Source organism: Littorina saxatilis, linkage group LG8 (assembly GCF_037325665.1).
Source record: "Littorina saxatilis isolate snail1 linkage group LG8, US_GU_Lsax_2.0, whole genome shotgun sequence".
Lineage (NCBI taxonomy): Eukaryota > Metazoa > Mollusca > Gastropoda > Littorinimorpha > Littorinidae > Littorina > Littorina saxatilis.
The window spans coordinates 54,180,684-54,200,683 of NC_090252.1; the positions used below are offsets into that span (position 1 = coordinate 54,180,684).

Here is a 20,000-nt window from a genome sequence, read left to right on the forward strand (position 1 = left end):
AAGCTCGCTGTCTGTCTGTCTGTCTGTCTGTCTGTCTATCTGTCTGTCTGTTCGTCGCTCTGTCTGTCTGTCTCTTTTTATTTCTTGACATATATGTCTGCGCCTGTCTGTCTGTCTATCTATATGTCTGTCTGTCGCTCTGTCTGTCTGTCTCCTTTTCTTTCTTGACATATATGTCTGCGCCTATCTGTGTTTCTGTCTATCTGCATGAATGTGTGTCTTTTCGTCAGTCTCTTTGTCTCTCTTCCTCTCTTTCATCTCTCTCTCTCTCTCCCTCTCTCTATCTCTCTCACTGTCTCTCGTTCTCTCTCAGTTTTAAACCGGAAACATGGACCCAAAGCGGAAACATGCCATAACCATCAGTAATCACACTGTCTCTCGTTCTCTCTCAGTTTTAAACCGGAAACATGGACCCAAAGCGGAAACATGCCATAACCATCAGTAATCACACTGTCTCTCGTTCTCTCTCAGTTTTAAACCGGAAACATGGACCCAAAGCGGAAACATGCCATAACCATCAGTAATCACACTGTCTCTCGTTCTCTCTCAGTTTTAAACCGGAAACATGGACCCAAAGCGGAAACATGCCATAACCATCAGTAATCACACTGTCTCTCGTTCTCTCTCAGTTTTAAACCAGAAACATGGACCCGAAGCGGAAACATGCCATTACCATCAGTATTCACGACGCTTGGCTGCGTCGACTACAAAGCTGCTGATAAAGAAACCTGACTTAAAAACAATGAGCTCCTTCCCCAACTTAGCCCCTTCTTTTTCCTCATTTTAATTGGGTGTAGCTCACATTTACCGACACACACACATACACACACCGAACTGATCAGTGGTGTTGTGGAAGACATGGCTGAAAGAAAAAAACCAATATGTCGCATCAACGTCACCGTAGAAATTGCACTTACATCTGAGTACATACTCTCACACTCTTCTCGTTTCGAGTATCTCTGCGTAATGTCCTTTCTTTTGTTCTTTGACTAATGCAGAATATATACTCACGGAATAAAATAACTTAACATTGTTTAAAATTTAATATCTCAAAATCGGAAAAAGTTACAGGAGTGATTTTTGTACCAACGTAAAGCTTGTTCAATTGCTCATTATGGGCAAAAAACCGGAATAGTCTGGCTTGTTCCGTTTTTTTGCAATTTAAGCTCAAAGACGCATGGTGTCATTTTGGAGTTTACAAACTTAGCACTGTGGGTTTGACAGCGCTGTGCGTGCACTGGTTGATCGCAGCCGCAATTAAATTACACAGGAGCAGTGAAGGTTAGCCTCAATACGTTTATTAACAAAACAAATTTCATTTCACAGTAGCCGGGTGGAATCGATTACGCAGATGCTGCACCCTAATGAAGCGGTCTTGCTGAGGATTGGTGACACTGGGCCGTCCTTGGCGAGGCAGGTCTCGAACGTTACCGTTGTTTTGCTGGTACCTTCTTCGCCACAAGGCAACTGATTGCCTGGTCACTCCGAATCTCCTAGCAACATCAGTATAAGTCATCCCTCCTCTCAACATCCCTATTGCGACGAGTCTATCGTTCACACACGTTCGTGGCATGGTGAAAGAGAAAGACAGAGTGGACAGTTTTGGGCAAAGAGAAAGAAACATTTTAGTGAGTTGTTCTCACTCACAAACAAACGGACAAACCAAAGGCAGTACTTTCATGCAATATTCGTGGATCAGCAGCAGACCTTTTGCAGGTTTCAAGTACGGGTAGACGTGCCCCGAGAGTCAAAGAGTGCAGGCCTACCTGTTTACAGCACACACAGCGTGCACTGGCTGTCGGCAGCGTCGGCAAGCTTTGGCGTCAGTCTAGTAAACTCCAAAATGACACCATGCGTCTTTGAGGACCAATTGTGAAAAAACTAAGCAACCGAGAACATTCCGTTTTTTTTCCTCTTCTCAGGAATTGATGGTTCTATGATCGTACCACCCCGCTCTCCTGCAACTTTTTCCGATTTTGAGATATTACATTTTAAAACATGTTAAGTTATTTTATTCCGTGAGTATACTTAAAACAAAACACAAAAATGTAAATACAAAGTGCCTTTACCTGTTGTAGACATTGTAGTAGATTGGATTGAAGGTGTCGTGGGTTGGGATGAAGCTGTCGTAGGTCGGATTGGAGATGTGGTGGAATGGATTGAAGATGTGTTAGATTGGATTGAAGATGTGGTGGGTTGGATTGAAGATGTGTTAGATTGGATTGGAGATGTGGTGGGTTGGATTGAAGATGTGTTAGATTGGATTGGAGATGTGGTGGGTTGTATTGAAGATGTGTTAGATTGGATTGGAGATGTGGTCGGTTGGATTGAAGATGTGTTAGATTGGATTGGAGATGTGGTTGGTTGTATTGAGGATGTGTTGGATTGGATTGCAGATGTGGTGGGTTGTATTGAAGATGTGTTCGATTGGATTGGAGATGTGGTGGGTTGGATTGGAGATGTGGTCGGTTGGATTGAGGATGTGTTAGATTGGATTGGAAATGTGGTTGGTTGGATTGAAGAAGTGTTCGATTGGATTGAAGATGTAGTGGGTTGGATTGAAGATGTGTTATATTGGATAAGAGATGTGGTTGGTTGGATTGAAGATGAGGTCAGTTGGATTGAAGATGAGGTCAGTTGGATTGAAGATATGGTGGGTTGGATTGACGATGAGGTCAGTTGTATTGAAGATGAGGTCAGTTGGATTGGAGATGTGTTAGATTGGATTAGAGATGTGGTTGGTTGGATTGAAGATAAGGTCAGTTGGATTGAAGATGAGGTGGGTTGGATTGAAGATGAGGTCAGTTGGATTGAAGATATGGTGGGTTGGATTGAAGATGAGGTCAGTTGGATTGAAGATGTGTTAGACTGGATTTGAGATGTGGTGGGTTGGATTAAAGATGAGGTTGGTTGGATTGAAGATGAAGTCAGTTGGATTGAAGATGTGGTGGGTTGGATTGAAGATGAAGTCAGTTGGATTGAAGATGAGGTGGGTTGGATTGAAGATAAGCTCAGTTGGATTAAAGATGAGGTGGGTTGGATTAAAGATGAGGTCAGTTGGATTGAAGATATGGTGGGTTGGATTGAAGATATGGTGGGTTGGATTGAAGATGAGGTCAGTTGGATTGAAGACATGGTGGGTTGGATTGAAGATGAGGTCAGTTGGATGGAAGATGTGGTGGGTTGGATTGAAGATGAGGGCAGTTGGATTGAAGATGTGGTGGGTTGGATTGAAGATGTGGTCAGTTGGATTAAAGATGTGGTTGGTTGGATTGAAGATGAGGTCAGTTGGATTGGAGATGTGGTGGGTTGGATTGAAGATGTGGTGGGTTGGATTGAAGATGTGTTAAATTGGATTGGAAATATGGTGGGTTGGATTGAAGATGTGTTATATTGGATTGGAGATGCGGTTGGTTGGATTGAGGATATGTTAAATTGGATTGGAGATGTGGTGAGTTGGATTGGAGATGTGGTCAGTTGGATTGAGGATGTGTTAGATTGGATTGATGGTGTGGTAAGTTGGATTGAAGATGAGGCTGCTGAAACAGAAAGGTAAAGTTAGATTTTCTTCTTCTCTCTGTATCTGTCTCTGTCTCTCTGTCTCTGTCTCTGTCTCTCTCTCTCTCTTTCTCTCTCTCTCTCTCTCTCTCTCTCTCTCTGTATATATCTCTCTCTGTTTCTCTCTCTCTCTGTATTTCTCTTTCTCTTTCTCTCTCTCTCTCTCTCTCTCTCTCTCTCTCTCTCTCTCTCTCTCTCTCTCTCTCTCTCTCTCTCTCTTTATCCTTCTCTGTGTTGTTCATTCTTTTTCTCTCTCTTTTGCTTGCTTTCTTGCTTGTTTGCTTACATTGTTAAAACAAAAACAATCTTTTAGAAAAACACAAAGATACACTCAAGTTCATATGGCCCTTTCTCTTAGTTTCGGGAAAATATCTGTGGTGACATCATATCCGGATTATAAGAAAACGTTGAGGCCGTGAAGCGGTTTCCGCAATTTTCGATCTCAATCATTTAATTTTGGTTAAACATTCGTTGATCCAGTTCAAACTATTGGATTGCATTTCAGCTTGGTATCTTAGATGATAATGAACGTATATGTCAATCAGCATTATGTTGGAAATTAAACTTGCTATTGTAGATGCACACATGCTGGTACAAGCATCTGTATTATTCCCTGCATACAAATATGTAGGCATACTATGCTGTGTTTGGATTGGAAATATTCAATAATCAACCATATCAATCAACCGTTTATGCAGATTAGGTACGGTCCGGTAGGCATGTGTTACCAGATAAGAGCTGTATCGACCGCAAAGTTTCGGCCAACCTACGACTTACTAGTCTCGGTTAAAACAACACATGCAGTGTGTTCATTTTCCTCGGATGAGACGAAAAACCGAGGTCCCTTCGTGTACACTACATTGGGGTGTGCAGGTTAAAGATCCCACGATTGACAAAAGGGTCTTTCCTGGCAAAATTGTATAGGCATAGATAAAAATGTCCACCAAAATACCCGTGTGACTTGGAATAATAGGCCGTGAAAAGTAGGATATGAGCCGAAATGGCTGCGATCTGCTGGCCGATGTGAATGCGTGATGTAATGTGTAAAAAATTCCATCTCACACGGCATAAATAAATCCCTGCGCCTTGAATATGTGCGCGATATAAATTGCATAAAATAAAAATGTTAAAACAAATTAAAAATCCCTGCGCTTAGAACTGTACCCACGGAATACGCGCGATATAAGCCTCATATTGATTGATTGATTGATAATAAATTGACAGCTTGTTACACAAACAATCTTAAATCATAAAAGAATTCTTTTTTCATCAAGACAAGATGAGTACAATTCGAAGTTGTGAAAGTTTGCAAAAAGAAAAGCCCGGAAACGTGTCACGCAGAACGTCTTTCTCGTAGCAGACGACGCGTGTGCCTGTAGCGCCAGTTCCTCTGAACCGTCAATCGCCACCGCTCTAGTTCGCAGCCGTTTGTGGCGTTTTAGATTCAGAGGTACACAATAACATGCTATTGCAGATACGCTTACGGCGAGTCGCATTAAAATCACAAACTGACGACTAAATTGTGAAAAATAAGGAAACTGGATCACACGGGTTAATTTACGACGGCTCAGGGGAAAGATAAACCACGCAAAAATAAATTCTTTGAAAATTGCTCGCTCTTCACAGAGGGCACGTAGGATGTTCTCAATCGGTGAGTGTTATTATGAAAGGGTGTTTGTACTGTGTGTAAACGCATGCCAATATCTGTGATGGTTTACGGGAGGCTTACTGTGCCTTTAACCGGTTGGCTATAGAAAGCGTTGTGGACACGTCAACACAGACTGGGCGTGTGTTACTTCAAGTTGATGCATGCTTTTCTTGCGGTCAGCTTTTCTCTCAGATATGAACTTCATTAACGCAATCGCCATTTGCTAAAGAAAGCATTGTGGACACGTCAACAATAAGATTGGGCGTGTGTTTCTTCAAGTTAATGCATGCTTTTCTGGCAAAACTGATTACTCGCTAACCTTTGAATGCATCCCCCACCAACGCCTTTGTCATGGACACTTTGTGTGGAAAACAAAAGGGATGCGCTTGTTATGCGCCCAGTAATTAGCGTCTCGAAGCATCTTTTTCAAACACATGCGGGCGCATTGGGATGCGGATAATAGGGCAACTCGTAGTCCTTTCTCGAGAAAAGTTGGGCTGCTTTTTCCCTTGGGAAAGCGAGCTGCCAAACAGTACGGCGCAACCCATTTCTTCTTTTTTTCTGCACACACACACACACACACACACATACATACACACACGCGCGCGCGCACGCACACACACACACACACACACACACACACACACACACACACACACACTCGCTCGCGTCCACAAACACACACACACATACACATTCACACAAACACGTATACACACACACACACACACACACACACACACACATACACACACGCGCGCGCACGCACACACACACACACACACACACACACACACGTACACACACACACACACACACATACACACACGCAAATGATCGGCGATCTATTCTCAAGCAAAAAAGGCCGGAATAAAGACGCAATATGTTATGATCTACTAAATACCAGCTGACGACGAAGATTCAGTGACGCAGATAACTAGTTTTCTGAATCGTATTGTTCAGAAAAGAAAGAAGTTTTTTTGGTCTTGTTCGTAGTGTGTGATAAGGAGCGCGAAACAGCCTGGCTGAGCAATGGCCACTAATTAGAGCTAATTATTTGATACTTCACTGATGATTATAGATGAGCTTTCTCTGATTACTTCCATAACAAGATCCAAACCATCCGTGACAAACTAGACAAAATCCCACACCAAAACTCTGAAACTCCTCCTGCATTTACAGGCACTCCCTTCACACACTTTCAGCCTCTCACTCTCACTGACCTGGAGAAAGTCCTCAAAGAAATGAAACGTCACTCAAGAAAGTGTAGCGTGACGTGTTAGTTTTACTAATTCTTCCAGAGGAAACAGCAGGGGCAAAAGTGTTTTCATAATGACGTTTGTTTCGGTGCCTTTGGCATCATGTGCAATGGTCCTTACCAGACTAGTTTGACACGACCTCATTCACATGATATACACACGTGTGATTTGAACGATAGTATTATCTCACGAGTCGTCTCTGTTACGTGTGTATGATAAACAAGTATTATCATTTTGGCAACGTCGATGTAGTGTGAGTTTTACTGTCGGTCACTGTATATACATCTCTCTCTCTCTCTCTCTCTCTCTCTCTCTCTCTCTCTCTCTCTCTCTCTCTCTCTCTCTCTCTCTCTCTCTCTCTCTCTCTCTCTCTCTCTCTCTCTCTCTCTCTCTCTCTCTCTCTCTCTCTCTCTCTCTCTCTCTCTCTCTCGGAGTGGTGTCCCTTGGCGTAAGAGACAAGTCGACTTGACAGCAGCTCTCCAATTGTTTTGGTTTAAACTTGCCAAGATGACCATTGTTGGAATACCAACACATGTGGAAGCAATCCTAACCACCCTAATGTCTGACCACCACGTTAAATCGTGGAAAGTTGCTGGCGAGGGAGAGGACACAGTATTTGTCCTTCGTCTGAGCTCCAGTCAACATGGACAAGAAGCCGCCATTACCGCACGAACCGGCCAGTGGAGAAAAAAGTCAGCAGCACAGATCCGCCGAGACAGGAGACGAGCAGAGCAAAGAACAGAGCAAAGGAAAACACAGGTGGGAATGGATTCATGTAATGCAATGTCTGACTTTCAAGGTGATTCTCTAAAAGACTTAGCTACTGTATCGTCGTTTGGAATTGACCACACAGCCAATTCAAGTACAGTGACAATTGACAGTGTCACACAACAACATTCCACAGAAGACAGATCACGTGAAACACGCAGCCTGGCCACCCCAACACAGCACACACCTGCCCACTGTGACACTGCAAGCCCAACCACGTGCGAGAATGACAACCCTGGGGTGTGTCGTGCTGTGATGTCACAGCCAGCAGACGACGAAACCACTATAGCTGAACTGGCAGCAACGGAGCGAGAGTTTGAACCAGATGATGTCTACGACTTAGCCTCACACTGCTCAAAGAACGTGCGACTTAGAGAGAAACTGTTAAACAGAAAGAGGAACCGCACTCTCACAAAAGTAGTGTGCGAAAGAAAAGGTGGAAAGAAGACGCTGATTGCAAGGGGAGACGACTACGTCCTGACATACGTCTGCGAAACAGCACAGACAACGTCGTTCCAAGAAGAGGAGGAAACGCCCCCGTGTGTCCGGCGTCTGCCCCAAGTCGACCGCAACGTCTTTGGAGAAGAAATCGACCATCTCACTACTGACCTTCATGTCTTGTCTACACTGGTACAGTGCTACCTCCGTGCCATGCCAGACTGACTTGTCGCAAAACTACAGGGCACACATATTTCATGTGTGTTTGTGACAAACCGCGATCGATATGGAACAATACCGCGTTCGAAACGGAAAAGTTATTTCCCGACTTGGATTACAAGTTGGATGCTTCGGACCGAATCACGATGCATTGTTTTTGTGTAACAGACTGAAACCAATGTGTACACTGATGTTCGTGGATCGTTCGATTACCCAACCCCCCAGCACCCTTTGCTATAAACAATATGAGTTTTCGCAAATAAACATTCTGATTCTGATTCTGATTCTCTCTCTCTCTCTCTCTCTCTCTCTCTCTCTCTCTCTCTCTCTCTCTCTCTCTCTCTCTCTCTCTCTCTCTCTCTCTCACTCTCTCTCTCACTCTAGTAACAGCAAGCACACATCGAGGGGCAAGGGGCATGTTGCCTAAATGCATTAAAATTCGTTAATCGTTAATCGTTAATCTCTCTCTCTATCTCTCTCTCTCTCTCTCTCTCTCTCTCTCTCTCTCTCTCTCTCTCTCTCTCTCTCTCTCTCTCTCTCTCTCTCTCACTCTAGTAACAGCAAGCACACATCGACCTTAAACAGCATTCCATCATTAAGAACAACACTCACACGTGAGATTTAAGGTGTAAGTAGTTGTGACGCTCAACTGTTCAGGATATTCTGAGTTGCTGGCTTTACACGTGATCACCTTCCCGTCGTCCCCCGCTTTGGGAACAAATCGGCATGTGCTGGTGTTAGGCGAATTGACGGCGGGAAGACAGTCAACACCAGTCCAGTTAAAGATGGCGCCAGGGGTCACGTTAAACGCTTCACATGTCAAGGTCATCTCTGTGTCAAGGTTGGGAGATATTGGTCCTATGATCCGTACGGATTCTGGTCCGGCTGTGAGACAAAATAACGATAATGGCTAAAATGATGGTGGTAATGATAATACTTCCACTACTTCTACAACTGATACTGCTACGACTACTGCTATTACTACTACCACTACTAGTACTACTCCTACTACTATTACTACTTCTACAACTACTACTACTACTACGACTACTACTGCTACTGCTACTACTACTACTACTACTACTACTACTACTACTACTACTACTACTACTACTACTACTACTACTACTACTACTACTACTACTGCTGCTGCTGCTACTACTACAACACATACTACTACTACTACTACTACTACTACTACTGCTACTACTGCTGCTGCTACTACTACTACTACTACTACTACTACTACTACTACTACTACTACTACTACTACTACTACTACTACTACTACTACTACTACTAACGTGCACATTTCACCAGGAACCGGTGGTGCTTCGTTCAGTCTGGCATTCTCGATTGTTTGTATGATCTTACGTGCACATGAAAGCTGGAAATCATTATTCTACGTATAATCCAACATGCACATTTCGGCCGGAAATTAAGCTTGATGCAATCGTCTAACATGCACATTTCAGCCGAAAATTAAGCTTGATGCAATGGTCTAACATGTATATTTCAGCCGGAAAATAAGCTTGATGCAATGGTCTAACATGTACATTTCAGCCGGAAATTAAGCTTGATTGAAAAGTCTAAAATGTACATTTCAGCCGAATATTAAGCTTGATGCAATGGTCTAATATGCACATTTCAGCCGGAAATTAAGTTTGATGCAATGGTCTAACATGCACATTTCAGCCGGAAATTAAGCTTGATGCAATGGTCTAACATGCACATTTCAGCCAGAAATTAAGCTTGATGCAATGGTCTAACATGCACATTTCAGCCGGAAATTACGCTTGATGCAATGGTCTAACATGTACATTTCAGCCGGAAATTAAGCTTGATGCAATCGTCTAACATGCACATTTCAGCCGGAAATTAAGCTTGATGCAATCGTCTAACATGCACATTTCAGCCGGAAATTAAGCTTGATGCAATCGTCTAACATGCACATTTCAGCCGGAAATTAAGCTTGATGCAATGGTCTAACATGTACATTTTAGCCGGAAATTAAGCTTGATGCAATGGTCTAAAATGCACATTTTAGCCGAATATTAAGCTTGATGCAATGGTCTAAAATGCACATTTCAGCCGGAAATTAAGCTTGATGCAATGGTCTAACATGCACATTTCAGCCGGAAATTAAGCTTGATGCAATGGTCTAACATATGCACATTTCAGCCGGAAATTAAGCTTGATGCAATGGTCTAACATGCACATTTCAGCCGGAATGTAAGCTTGATGCAATGGTCTAACATGCACATTTCAGCCGGAAATTAAGCTTGATGCAATGGTCTAACATGCACATTTCAGCCGGAAATTAAGCTTGATGCAATGGTCTAAAATACACATTTCAGCCGGAAAGTTGTAGGCTACGGTTGGCCCTGCATGTTTGATGCTAGGTATGATCGTGCATGCCAATTCCAGCAGGAACGTCGATTCTTTGTATGATCTAAGATGCACATTTCAGCTGGAAAGCTGGATGCTACGTATAATCTTACACTTCAAATTTCAGCTAAAACACGTGATGCGATGTGTTTGTTTATATGCATAGTTCAGCTAAAAAGGTCGAGTTTACGTGTGGTGGTCTTGCAGGCAAAATTGTATCTAGACAACTTAATATATACATATAAATAAAAGAGAGTGTCTGTCTGTCTGTCTGTGTGTGTGTGTGTGTGTGTGTGTGTGTGTGTGTGTGTGTGTGTGTGTGTGTGTCTGTCTGTCTGTGATCGCCAAAGCTCCGAGAAGGGAGGGGGCAGGAAGACGATGTCGTGCATGTGCACTCCTGTGACTGTGAAGATGTGCACCTGACCACCACCGCCGCTGCCGACGCCGCAGTGTGTGTGTGTGTGTGTGTGTGTGTGTGTGTGTGTGTGTGTGTGTGTGTGTGTGTGGTCGCTATAGCTCAGAGATGGCAAGAGGCAGGAACAAGATACTGTGCATGCACACTCCCTTGGAGCCGCAGATGTGCACCTGGGTGTTTGTTTCTTAATTCATTGTTTCCTTCCTCAGATTATGAACCTCCCCTTCAATAACAGCCTATATAGTGCAAGACCAGTTCGGTGCCTAGCGTTCACATGTAGCAAGCACATCATGCCAGTGACATTAGAGACGCTCTATTGCTCCTATAACGGGAAGAAATTAAGAATGAACAATGACCAGACAGTTCCTGAAATGTCTAGAAGCGAAGGGAGGTAACTCTTACTTGGTTATACATAGTAGGGAGGCAACTCTGATTATGCAGGCATGTCTGATTGGGAGATCAGAAACACACCGCGGGTCCTCACTACTCACGCATCTAGAATGTTCCCAAGGAAGGGAGATAACTCATGTGAAAGTTATTTCTTTAACAATAAACGGTAAAATGATGTTGGTGGTATCTGATTTAGCAATGAGCTAGAATTTTTAGGAAGGTTCTAGAATTAAAGGGAGGTAACTCTTTCTTTGTTATTCACGGAATGGAGGTAACTCGCGAAGCCGGGCTATATACGAATGGATGTAAGTGTGTGTGTTTGTGTGTCTGTGGTCGCCATACCTCAGAGATGGCAAAAGGTAGGAACAATAAAGTGTGCATGCACACTGCCCTGAACCCACAGATATGCACCTGGGTTTTAGTTTCTCGAGACATTGTTTCCTTCCTCGGATAATGACCCTCCCCATTAATGAATACAGGCTATATAGTGCAAGAGAGGTAAGTCATGCTTTGTCACCCATGGAAGGGAGGTAACTATTATCAAACCAGTATACCGTGTCATTCTCAAGGGCTGCCCCCCCACCCGCTTTCACCCCCACACACACACACTCCCAACACCCCCCCTTTCCAATCATCGCACATAATACAGTCTGTCTCTCGAATTTGCCAGACACTGTTTACGAAACGATCGCCTCAGGGAGAGATCACGTGAATTTACAGACTTCTCTCCCCTGTTCAATGCAGTATGACGCCCTCACTCATGACGTATGCGTGGTTTGATCAGACCGCAACTAAAGTGGGTGTGAGAAGGGGTACACCAATCACGGAGAACACGTTGAACGAAATAGAAACGTGCCTTGCCTATAAATCCAAATGTATGAACTCACACTTTAATTTTTTTTTATCCACATTGGAATAAGACTCTAGAGGTTTGTGAGAGAGGAGAGGTCAGAAACACCCGGGCGAAGCCGGGCCTGACTGCTAGTGATCAAATAATTATGACATTTTCAGCTAGAACATTGTGATGCTACGCGATGTCTTACATGCAAATTTCAGCGTGTATGTTGTGTTCCTCTGGACAGGCCCCAACATCATGCAGGTAAAGGTCTGGCTGGAGTTCTTCCTCTTGGCATCAGTGACCAGCAGGTGCCCGGGATCCGAGCCGGCCCATTGCACTGTGATACCCATGGTGCCCAGGGTAGGGGAAAGACAACTGCAGCGAAGCACCTGACCCTCGTAGACATAGTCTGGACAGTTTGTCACGGGGGGTCCCAGGGCTTCTACGGGGATAGGAAGAAATTAAGTTGCACAAAACAATGAACACTCAAAATGGACGAAAGTATTAGTTATTTCTAATATGCTGACTGTTGGCAAATGAAAACAGACATGTCGAGGAAATGGAATATCCAAATGACCCGGTAGGCGAATTTAAATATCATTTACGAGACATGTCTAGCTGTTATCAATTGCTAACAGTCAGCATATTATAAATAACGGTTTAATACCATGCAGTTTATTTCGACCAAAATAAAATTCGAACTGATTCCGCACCTCTATGGACAGAACAGCCAATGGGGACGGGATTGAACCGAGGCTGGTGTGCTAGTAATATGGTGCACTAAGATGGTAATAATGGTGGTTGTTGATGTTTCTTCTATCAACAACCCAGGGGGTCAATAAGCATCAACCTTATTCTGTTTTGTTCTGATTCATCTCTTTGACGATAATGTGATAATGTATATAAACATCTAGGGCTGTTTTCAGTATTTTTGATTACATGTTCTGTTTGATTACGGGTATTCAGCTGGTATTTCCTTGTTTTCACTACCTATTTTATTCATGTTTATATTACTTAGTTAGTGGAATAATCTTTGGTATGTATGTTTGATGGTCTATGCTTTTAATTAAGCGTTGCTGACTATGAATGTAGATGTTAATGCTTGTATAAATGTGTTTTAATTTTAAATGTGTCAAGCGCAAAGAGCATAATTGTAAAGTTATGATGTTGCGGTATATAAATGCTCATTTATCCAAGCGGAGCGCGGGCGAAGCCCGCGCGTAGCGAGGTAGTTTTTTTTTTCATCTCCCAGCACTGAAAATGTTTTGGCCAAGTGGTGTCTGTCTGGACATTGTTCTAGAATTCATCTTTTAGCACAATATTAGCGACACTGTTTGGACAATTCTATTAAAATTAGGCGTACAAACTGATTTTGTTTCGGGGAATCCTCTCAGAGGATCAGAATTTTCATATAGTATCATCGGAAGCTGTTACAACGGGAAAATGTGAAACTTTTGTCACTTTTTAACATGGAATTTCATCTTTGAGCGTTTCAAGCGGACTTTAATAAAATAGTTATTTGCGAATTAAGCAGCGGAAGACACTCACCGGTTCAACATGTGTATGGTCATTAAACCTCAAAACATTTCAGTAAGTGGTTTAAACAAACACCTCCGCCATGTGAGGGTGACTGGTTTGTAGCTGAAGAGTTTTTTTTCTAAAGTGTGTTCTAAATACAAATGACGTACTGGTAATGATGTAATGAGTTGTTCTAATCTTGTTCTTGGAACTCTTGCTGTTCCAAGCTTGTTCTTAGCAAGTCTTGGTGACGAGAACAAAGACTATCAATGAAATCTTTAGAAATAACCTCTGACAACGACGACGATGACGACGACGACGACGATAACAACAACAACAACAAATGACATCGACGACGACGACGACAACAACAACAACAACAACAACAACAACAACAACAACAACAACAAAAACAACAACACGAGAACAACAACAATCACGACAACGAACATGACAACAACAACACCAACAACTACGACGACAACTACAACGACTGGGTTATGATGACATCACCAATGATTTAAAGGCCGTTAAAAAATCGTTAAATCCTATTTCTTCACTGATTCTTATGAAATTTTAAAGGTAGGTTTGTTGTCCCCAACTTATTTTCACTCCATACTTTTCCAGAAGAAAAACATAATTTTGGCAGTTAAAAACCGTTAAAATTCAATTCTTCACCGATATTTATGAAATTTTGTGGGTAGGTTCGTTGTCCCCAACTGATTTTCACTCTATACTTTTCCAGAAGAAAGACATAATTTTGGCAGTTAAAAAACGGTAAATTTCAATTCTTCACCTATCTTTATGAAATTTAGTGGGTGGGTCCGTTGTCCCAAACTGAATTTTAAGACATACTTTTCCAGACAAAAAACCTTATTTTTGGCAGTTAAAAACCGTTAAATCTCAATTCTTCATCGATATTTATGAAATTTTGTGGGTAGGTTCGTTGTCCCCAACTGATTTTCACTCCATACTTTTCCAGAAGAAAAACATAATTTTGGCAGTTGAAAACCGTTACATTTAAATTTTCACCTATCTTTTTGAAATTTAGTGGGTGGCTCCGTTGTCCCAAACTGAATTTCAAGACAAACTATTCCAGTCAAAAAAACTTATTTTTGGCAGTTAAAAACCGTTAAGTCTCAATTCTACACCGATATTTATGACATTTTGTGGGTAGGTTTGTTGTCAGATTTGACATGATGGCAGAATTGAAAGTGTGAGATATCCTGATGTTTCACAATTTATGCTGCATAATTCAGCCCCATAGGCGCTTGAATTTTAGGTGGAGTTGGGTTTTTTTTCAGCCCAAACCAGTAACCCCCACATGGTTTTCATGTCCCTTTCTGAGAGACTTCAAGAAGTTTCAATTTGACGTCATGATTAGCCTGCCGCATTAGCAAGTATGAAAACACGTCATCGATGACACATTTTAAGACAGAGAGAGAGAGAGAGAGAGAGAGAGAGAGAGAGAGAGAGAGAGAGAGAGAGAGAGAGAGAGAGAGAGAGAGAGAGAGAGAGAGAGAGAGAGAGAATCATGTACACACAGATGGACGACTTCGCTTGGGGTATGTACTGCCCGGCAGTACACATCTACTTAATTATTATTATTATCCAAGCGGAGCGTGGGCGAAGCCCGCGCGTAGCGAGGTAGTTTTTTTTTCATCTCCCAGCACTGAAAATTTTTTTGCCAAGTGGTGTCTGTCTGTGAACATTGTTCTAGAATTCATCTTTTAGCACAATATTAGCGACACTGTTTGGACAATTCTATTAAAATTAGGCGTACAAACTGATTTTGTTTCGGGGAATCCTCTCAGAGGATCAGAATTTTCATATAATATCATCGGAAGCTGTTACAACGGGAAAATGTGAAACTTTTGTCACTTTTTAACATGGAATTTCATCTTTGAGCGTTTCAAGCGGACTTTAATAAAATAGTTATTTGCGAATTAAGCAGCGGAAGACACTCACCGGTTCAACATGTGTATGGTCATTAAACCTTAAAACATTTCAGTAAGTGGTTTAGACAAACACCTCCGACATGTGAGGGTGACTGGTTTGTAGCTGAAGAGTTTTTTTCTAAAGTGTGTTCTAAATACAAATGACGTACTGGTAATGATGTAATGAGTTGTTCTAATCTTGTTCTTGGAACTCTTGCTGTTCCAAGCTTGTTCTTAGCAAGTCTTGGTGACGAGAACAAAGACTATCAATGAAATCTTTAGAAATAACCTCTGACAACGACGACGATGACGACGACGACGACGATAACAACAACAACAACAAATGACATCGACGACGACGACGACAACAACAACAACAACAACAACAACAACAACAACAACAACAACAACAACAAAAACAACAACACGAGAACAACAACAATCACGACAACGAACATGACAACAACAACACCAACAACTACGACGACAACTACAACGACTGGGTTATGATGACATCACCAATGGTTTATCAAATGTTCAGTGTCAAGGCTGTTAAAAAATCGTTAAATCCTATTTCTTCACTGATTCTTATGAAATTTTAAAGGTAGGTTTGTTGTCCCCAACTTATTTTCACTCCATACTTTTCCAGAAGAAAAACATAATTTTGGCAGTTAAAAACCGTTAAATTTCAATTCTTCACCGATATTTATTAAATTTTGTGGGTAGGTTCGTTGTCCCCAACTGATTTTCACTCTATAATTTTCCAGAAGAAAGACATAATTTTGGCAGTTAAAAAACGTTAAATTTCAATTCTTCACCTATCTTTATGAAATTTAGTGGGTGGGTCCGTTGTCCCAAACTGAATTTTAAGACATACTTTTCCAGACAAAAAACCTTATTTTTGGCAGTTAAAAACCGTTAAATCTCAATTCTTCATCGATATTTATGAAATTTTGTGGGTAGGTTCGTTGTCCCCAACTGATTTTCACTCCATACTTTTCCAGAAGAAAAACATAATTTTGGCAGTTAAAAACCGTTACATTTAAATTTTCACCTATCTTTATGAAATTTAGTGGGTGGGTCCGTTGTCCCAAACTGAATTTCAAGACAAACTATTCCAGTCAAAAATTTTTTTTTTTTTTTTTTTTTTTTTTTCTTTTTTTTTTTTTCTTTTTTTTTCTTTTTTTCGTCCTTACACTTGTTCCCTTGTCCCGTTGTGCTCTCACACCGCCCCGTCCCTGCACTCGCTGCTCCAACCACCTCTGAATTTCGTTCCGCTGCCAGACTCGTCGATTTTACAGACGCTCCAGGGGGGGATGTCGGGTCGCTGCGGTAGGCTACCCTCGGAAGATGACACTGCACTTCTGCTGAGTCACTTCGACGGTGTTCAGTAGTGGGTCTGTCCCGAGCTAACGGACGCAGCCCACTACCTACTATGCCCCCTACAAACGACATTGACTTTAAGTCGCGGACCAGACTGAGTGAGCGTCCTCTCCAGAGAGCAGACCGCCACCACGTCCCTCCGTCGACCCCCCAGAACGTCAGTCACACGTTGAAGACTGACAGCAGAACTACTATTCAGGGAAGGAAGGAACAGGAACACTGAGACCAAGGTCACCATGATAGCTCCGGGAATGAAGGGCCACAAGAGCAAGGACAATTTATATTTTGGATGATTAATGAGATGAGGATGATGATAATGATGCTTTGGATTTCCAATTTTGGTTTGAGACTACGTGACAGGGCAGCACTCTACGCTTACTGTCATAATATATCCTGGCGTCAACCAGGCCCGAGAACTGCCGCACCTGCGGTGTTGGTCAGGTATACAGAACCTGAGCACCCTCAAAGTCGCATTCGTTAAGTGAATGACACTCGGCTGTGTGATCCCAGCCTTCCCATAGGAACCATAGCACTTCCACTCTGGGTAGGAGCCGACCGTAGCCCGAAAAACCCACATGACTCTGATGGGATTCGAACCCACGACCTCCCGGCCCGCAGCCCGATGCGCTAACCACTGCGCTACGGGGGCCGGTAGTCAAAAAAACTTATTTTTGGCAGTTAAAAACCGTTAAGTCTCAATTCTACACCGATATTTATGACATTTTGTGGGTAGGTTTGTTGTCAGATTTGACATGATGGCAGAATTGAAAGTGTGAGATATCCTGATGTTTCACAATTTATGCTGCATAATTCAGCCCCATAGGCGCTTGAATTTTAGGTGGAGTTGGGTTTTTTTTCAGCCCAAACCAGTAACCCCCACATGGTTTTCATGTCCCTTTCTGAGAGACTTCAAGAAGTTTCAATTTGACGTCATGATTAGCCTGCCGCATTAGCAAGTATGAAAACACGTCATCGATGACACATTTTAAGACAGAGAGAGAGAGAGAGAGAGAGAGAGAGAGAGAGAGAGAGAGAGAGAGAGAGAGAGAGAGAGAGAGAGAGAGAGAGAGAATCATGTACACACAGATGGACGACTTCGCTTGGGGTATGTACTGCCCGGCAGTACACATCTACTTTATTATTATTATTATTACGCAACATTTCATATTAAAAGGGTGCCATAGTAAAAGCTAGAACGTTTCTTCAAACTCAGATTACTCAAAGTGGATCGTGTCATAGGAGACACAGCGCAGAGTTAGAATACATTTTGCCCCAGAGCTTCAATAGTGACAGAATAAAAATCGCATGAATAACATTAAACAAGTCGCGTGAAGCGAAATTAATACATGTAGTCAATCTGTCAAACTCACATACAGATACTGAACGCACTGCATTTCGCGGAAAATAGAAGATAATCCGAGACCGAGACTGAAAGCGCTGACATTCACGTGTAAAACGAAGCGGCCCTGATTCGCTTCAAGTGACAAGCCAGTCTAATGCAGTGACTTACATCGCTTAATAGGGAAGCGCTTTTCTGTATTCGTATTAACTTTCTGAGCTCAGTTTTTAATCCAAACATAGGGGAGGGTGTGTGGATTCATTGGAGACAAAAAAAAATATTGCAGGGGGGGGGGGGGGGGGGTGGGGGTGGGGATTGACAGTTATATAGTAATTTGCGTACAGCTGACCTCATGGGTTCTATGGTGACAGAATGAAAATCAAAGGCAACGCCTGAAACTAAACGAATAGATCGTGACTTTATAGAAATAGTCTGTACTTCGTGGACAAATAGTTCGGTCAGTCCGTGACAGATGGCCCCGGAGACGCCATTGTGATAGAATAAAAATGGCAAGGAAAATATGAAACATGAATAGACACTGATATAATCACTTATATAGTTCGTATTCGTAGACATTGACCGGATTATCTGTGACGGGACATTCCGGGGTTTGAATAGAAGCAGAACAAAAATGGCAAGGTAAACGTGAAACATGAGTTGACACTGATAAGATCACTTAGTTCCTATTCGTAGACATAGACCGGATAATCTGTGACCGGTAATTCGGGGGTTTAAATAGAGGTAGAATGAAAGTCAAAATAGGCAATGATTTAATAGGCACTGACCGTGTGTTACAGACAAAGTCCGAACAATCGGTCAACAGGTGTTTGTTTGCGGGTGAACATTTCAAGTCGTGTGAAAAGTATGACATTTAGAATTAACAGTGCCTGAATAGACGTTATTTGCATTATTGACCACAAGAATGATGACATCAGATACCGATCAAAACAGCCATGTTTCTGTGAGACCGCGCTAGTTAGTCTAAGATTACCCAGACACAGAATTAACAATGTAATAGACTGAAAGTTAAAACACTGATTTAAGAGTATTCCTGGTGTGTGGTGACATAATATCAAATTTGCCCGAGACATATTTTGAAGCTTATGAATCGATGTAAGACCGGTTTCTGGCCAATTGTGACGTAATAATTATCAAACTTGCCCGAGACAAATGTTTAAGCTTATAAAACGATGTGAGACCGGTTTCTGGCCAATTGTGACGTAATATCAAACTTGCCCGAGACAATTGTTGAAGCTTATGAAACGATGTGAGGCCGTTTTCAGGTCAATTGTAAAGTAATATAATTAAACTTGCCCGAGACACATTTTGAAGCTTATGAAACGATGTGAGACCGGTTTGGCCAATTGTGACATAATATCAAATTTGCCCGAGACATATTTTGAAGCTTATGAAACGATGCGAGACCGTTTTCTGGCCAATTGTGACGTAATATCAAACTTGCCCGAGACAATTGTTGAACCTTATGAAACGACGTGAGACCGGTTTCTGGCCAATTGTGACGTAATATCAAACTTGCCCGAGACAATTGTTGAAGCTTATGAAATGACGTGAGACCGTTTTCAGGTCAATTGTGAAGTAATATAATTAAACTTGGTGGACTGGGTGGCCGAGTGGTAACGCACTTGCGCTCGGAAGCGAGAGGTTGCGAGTTCGACCCTGGGTCAGGGCGTTAGCAATTTTCTCCCCGTTTCCTAACCTAGGTGGTGGGTTCAAGTGCGAGTCTTTCGGATGAGACGAAAAACCGAGGTCCCTTCGTGTACACTACATTGGGGTGTGCACGTTAAAGATCCCACGATTGACAAAAGGGTCTTTCCTGGCAAAATTGTATAGGCATAGATAAAAAATGTCCACCAAAATACCCGTGTGACTTGCAATAATAGG

General features: G+C 42.3%; 1 protein-coding gene across 1 annotated transcript in view; it reads right to left on the reverse strand.

Moving 5' to 3' along the window:
* Positions 1 to 1,479: 1,479 nt before the first annotated feature.
* The window catches only part of LOC138974740 (uncharacterized), a 19,636-nt gene continuing 1,115 nt past the window's right edge, over positions 1,480 to 20,000 (reverse strand). Inside the window, exons 2-5 of the mRNA XM_070347465.1 lie at positions 12,127 to 12,363; positions 8,503 to 8,775; positions 2,070 to 3,539; positions 1,480 to 1,493 (exon numbers count right to left, since the gene is read on the reverse strand). Of these exons, the coding sequence (XP_070203566.1) occupies positions 1,480 to 1,493; positions 2,070 to 3,539; positions 8,503 to 8,775; positions 12,127 to 12,363 (1,994 nt within the window). The remainder of the gene's footprint in view (positions 1,494 to 2,069; positions 3,540 to 8,502; positions 8,776 to 12,126; positions 12,364 to 20,000) is intronic.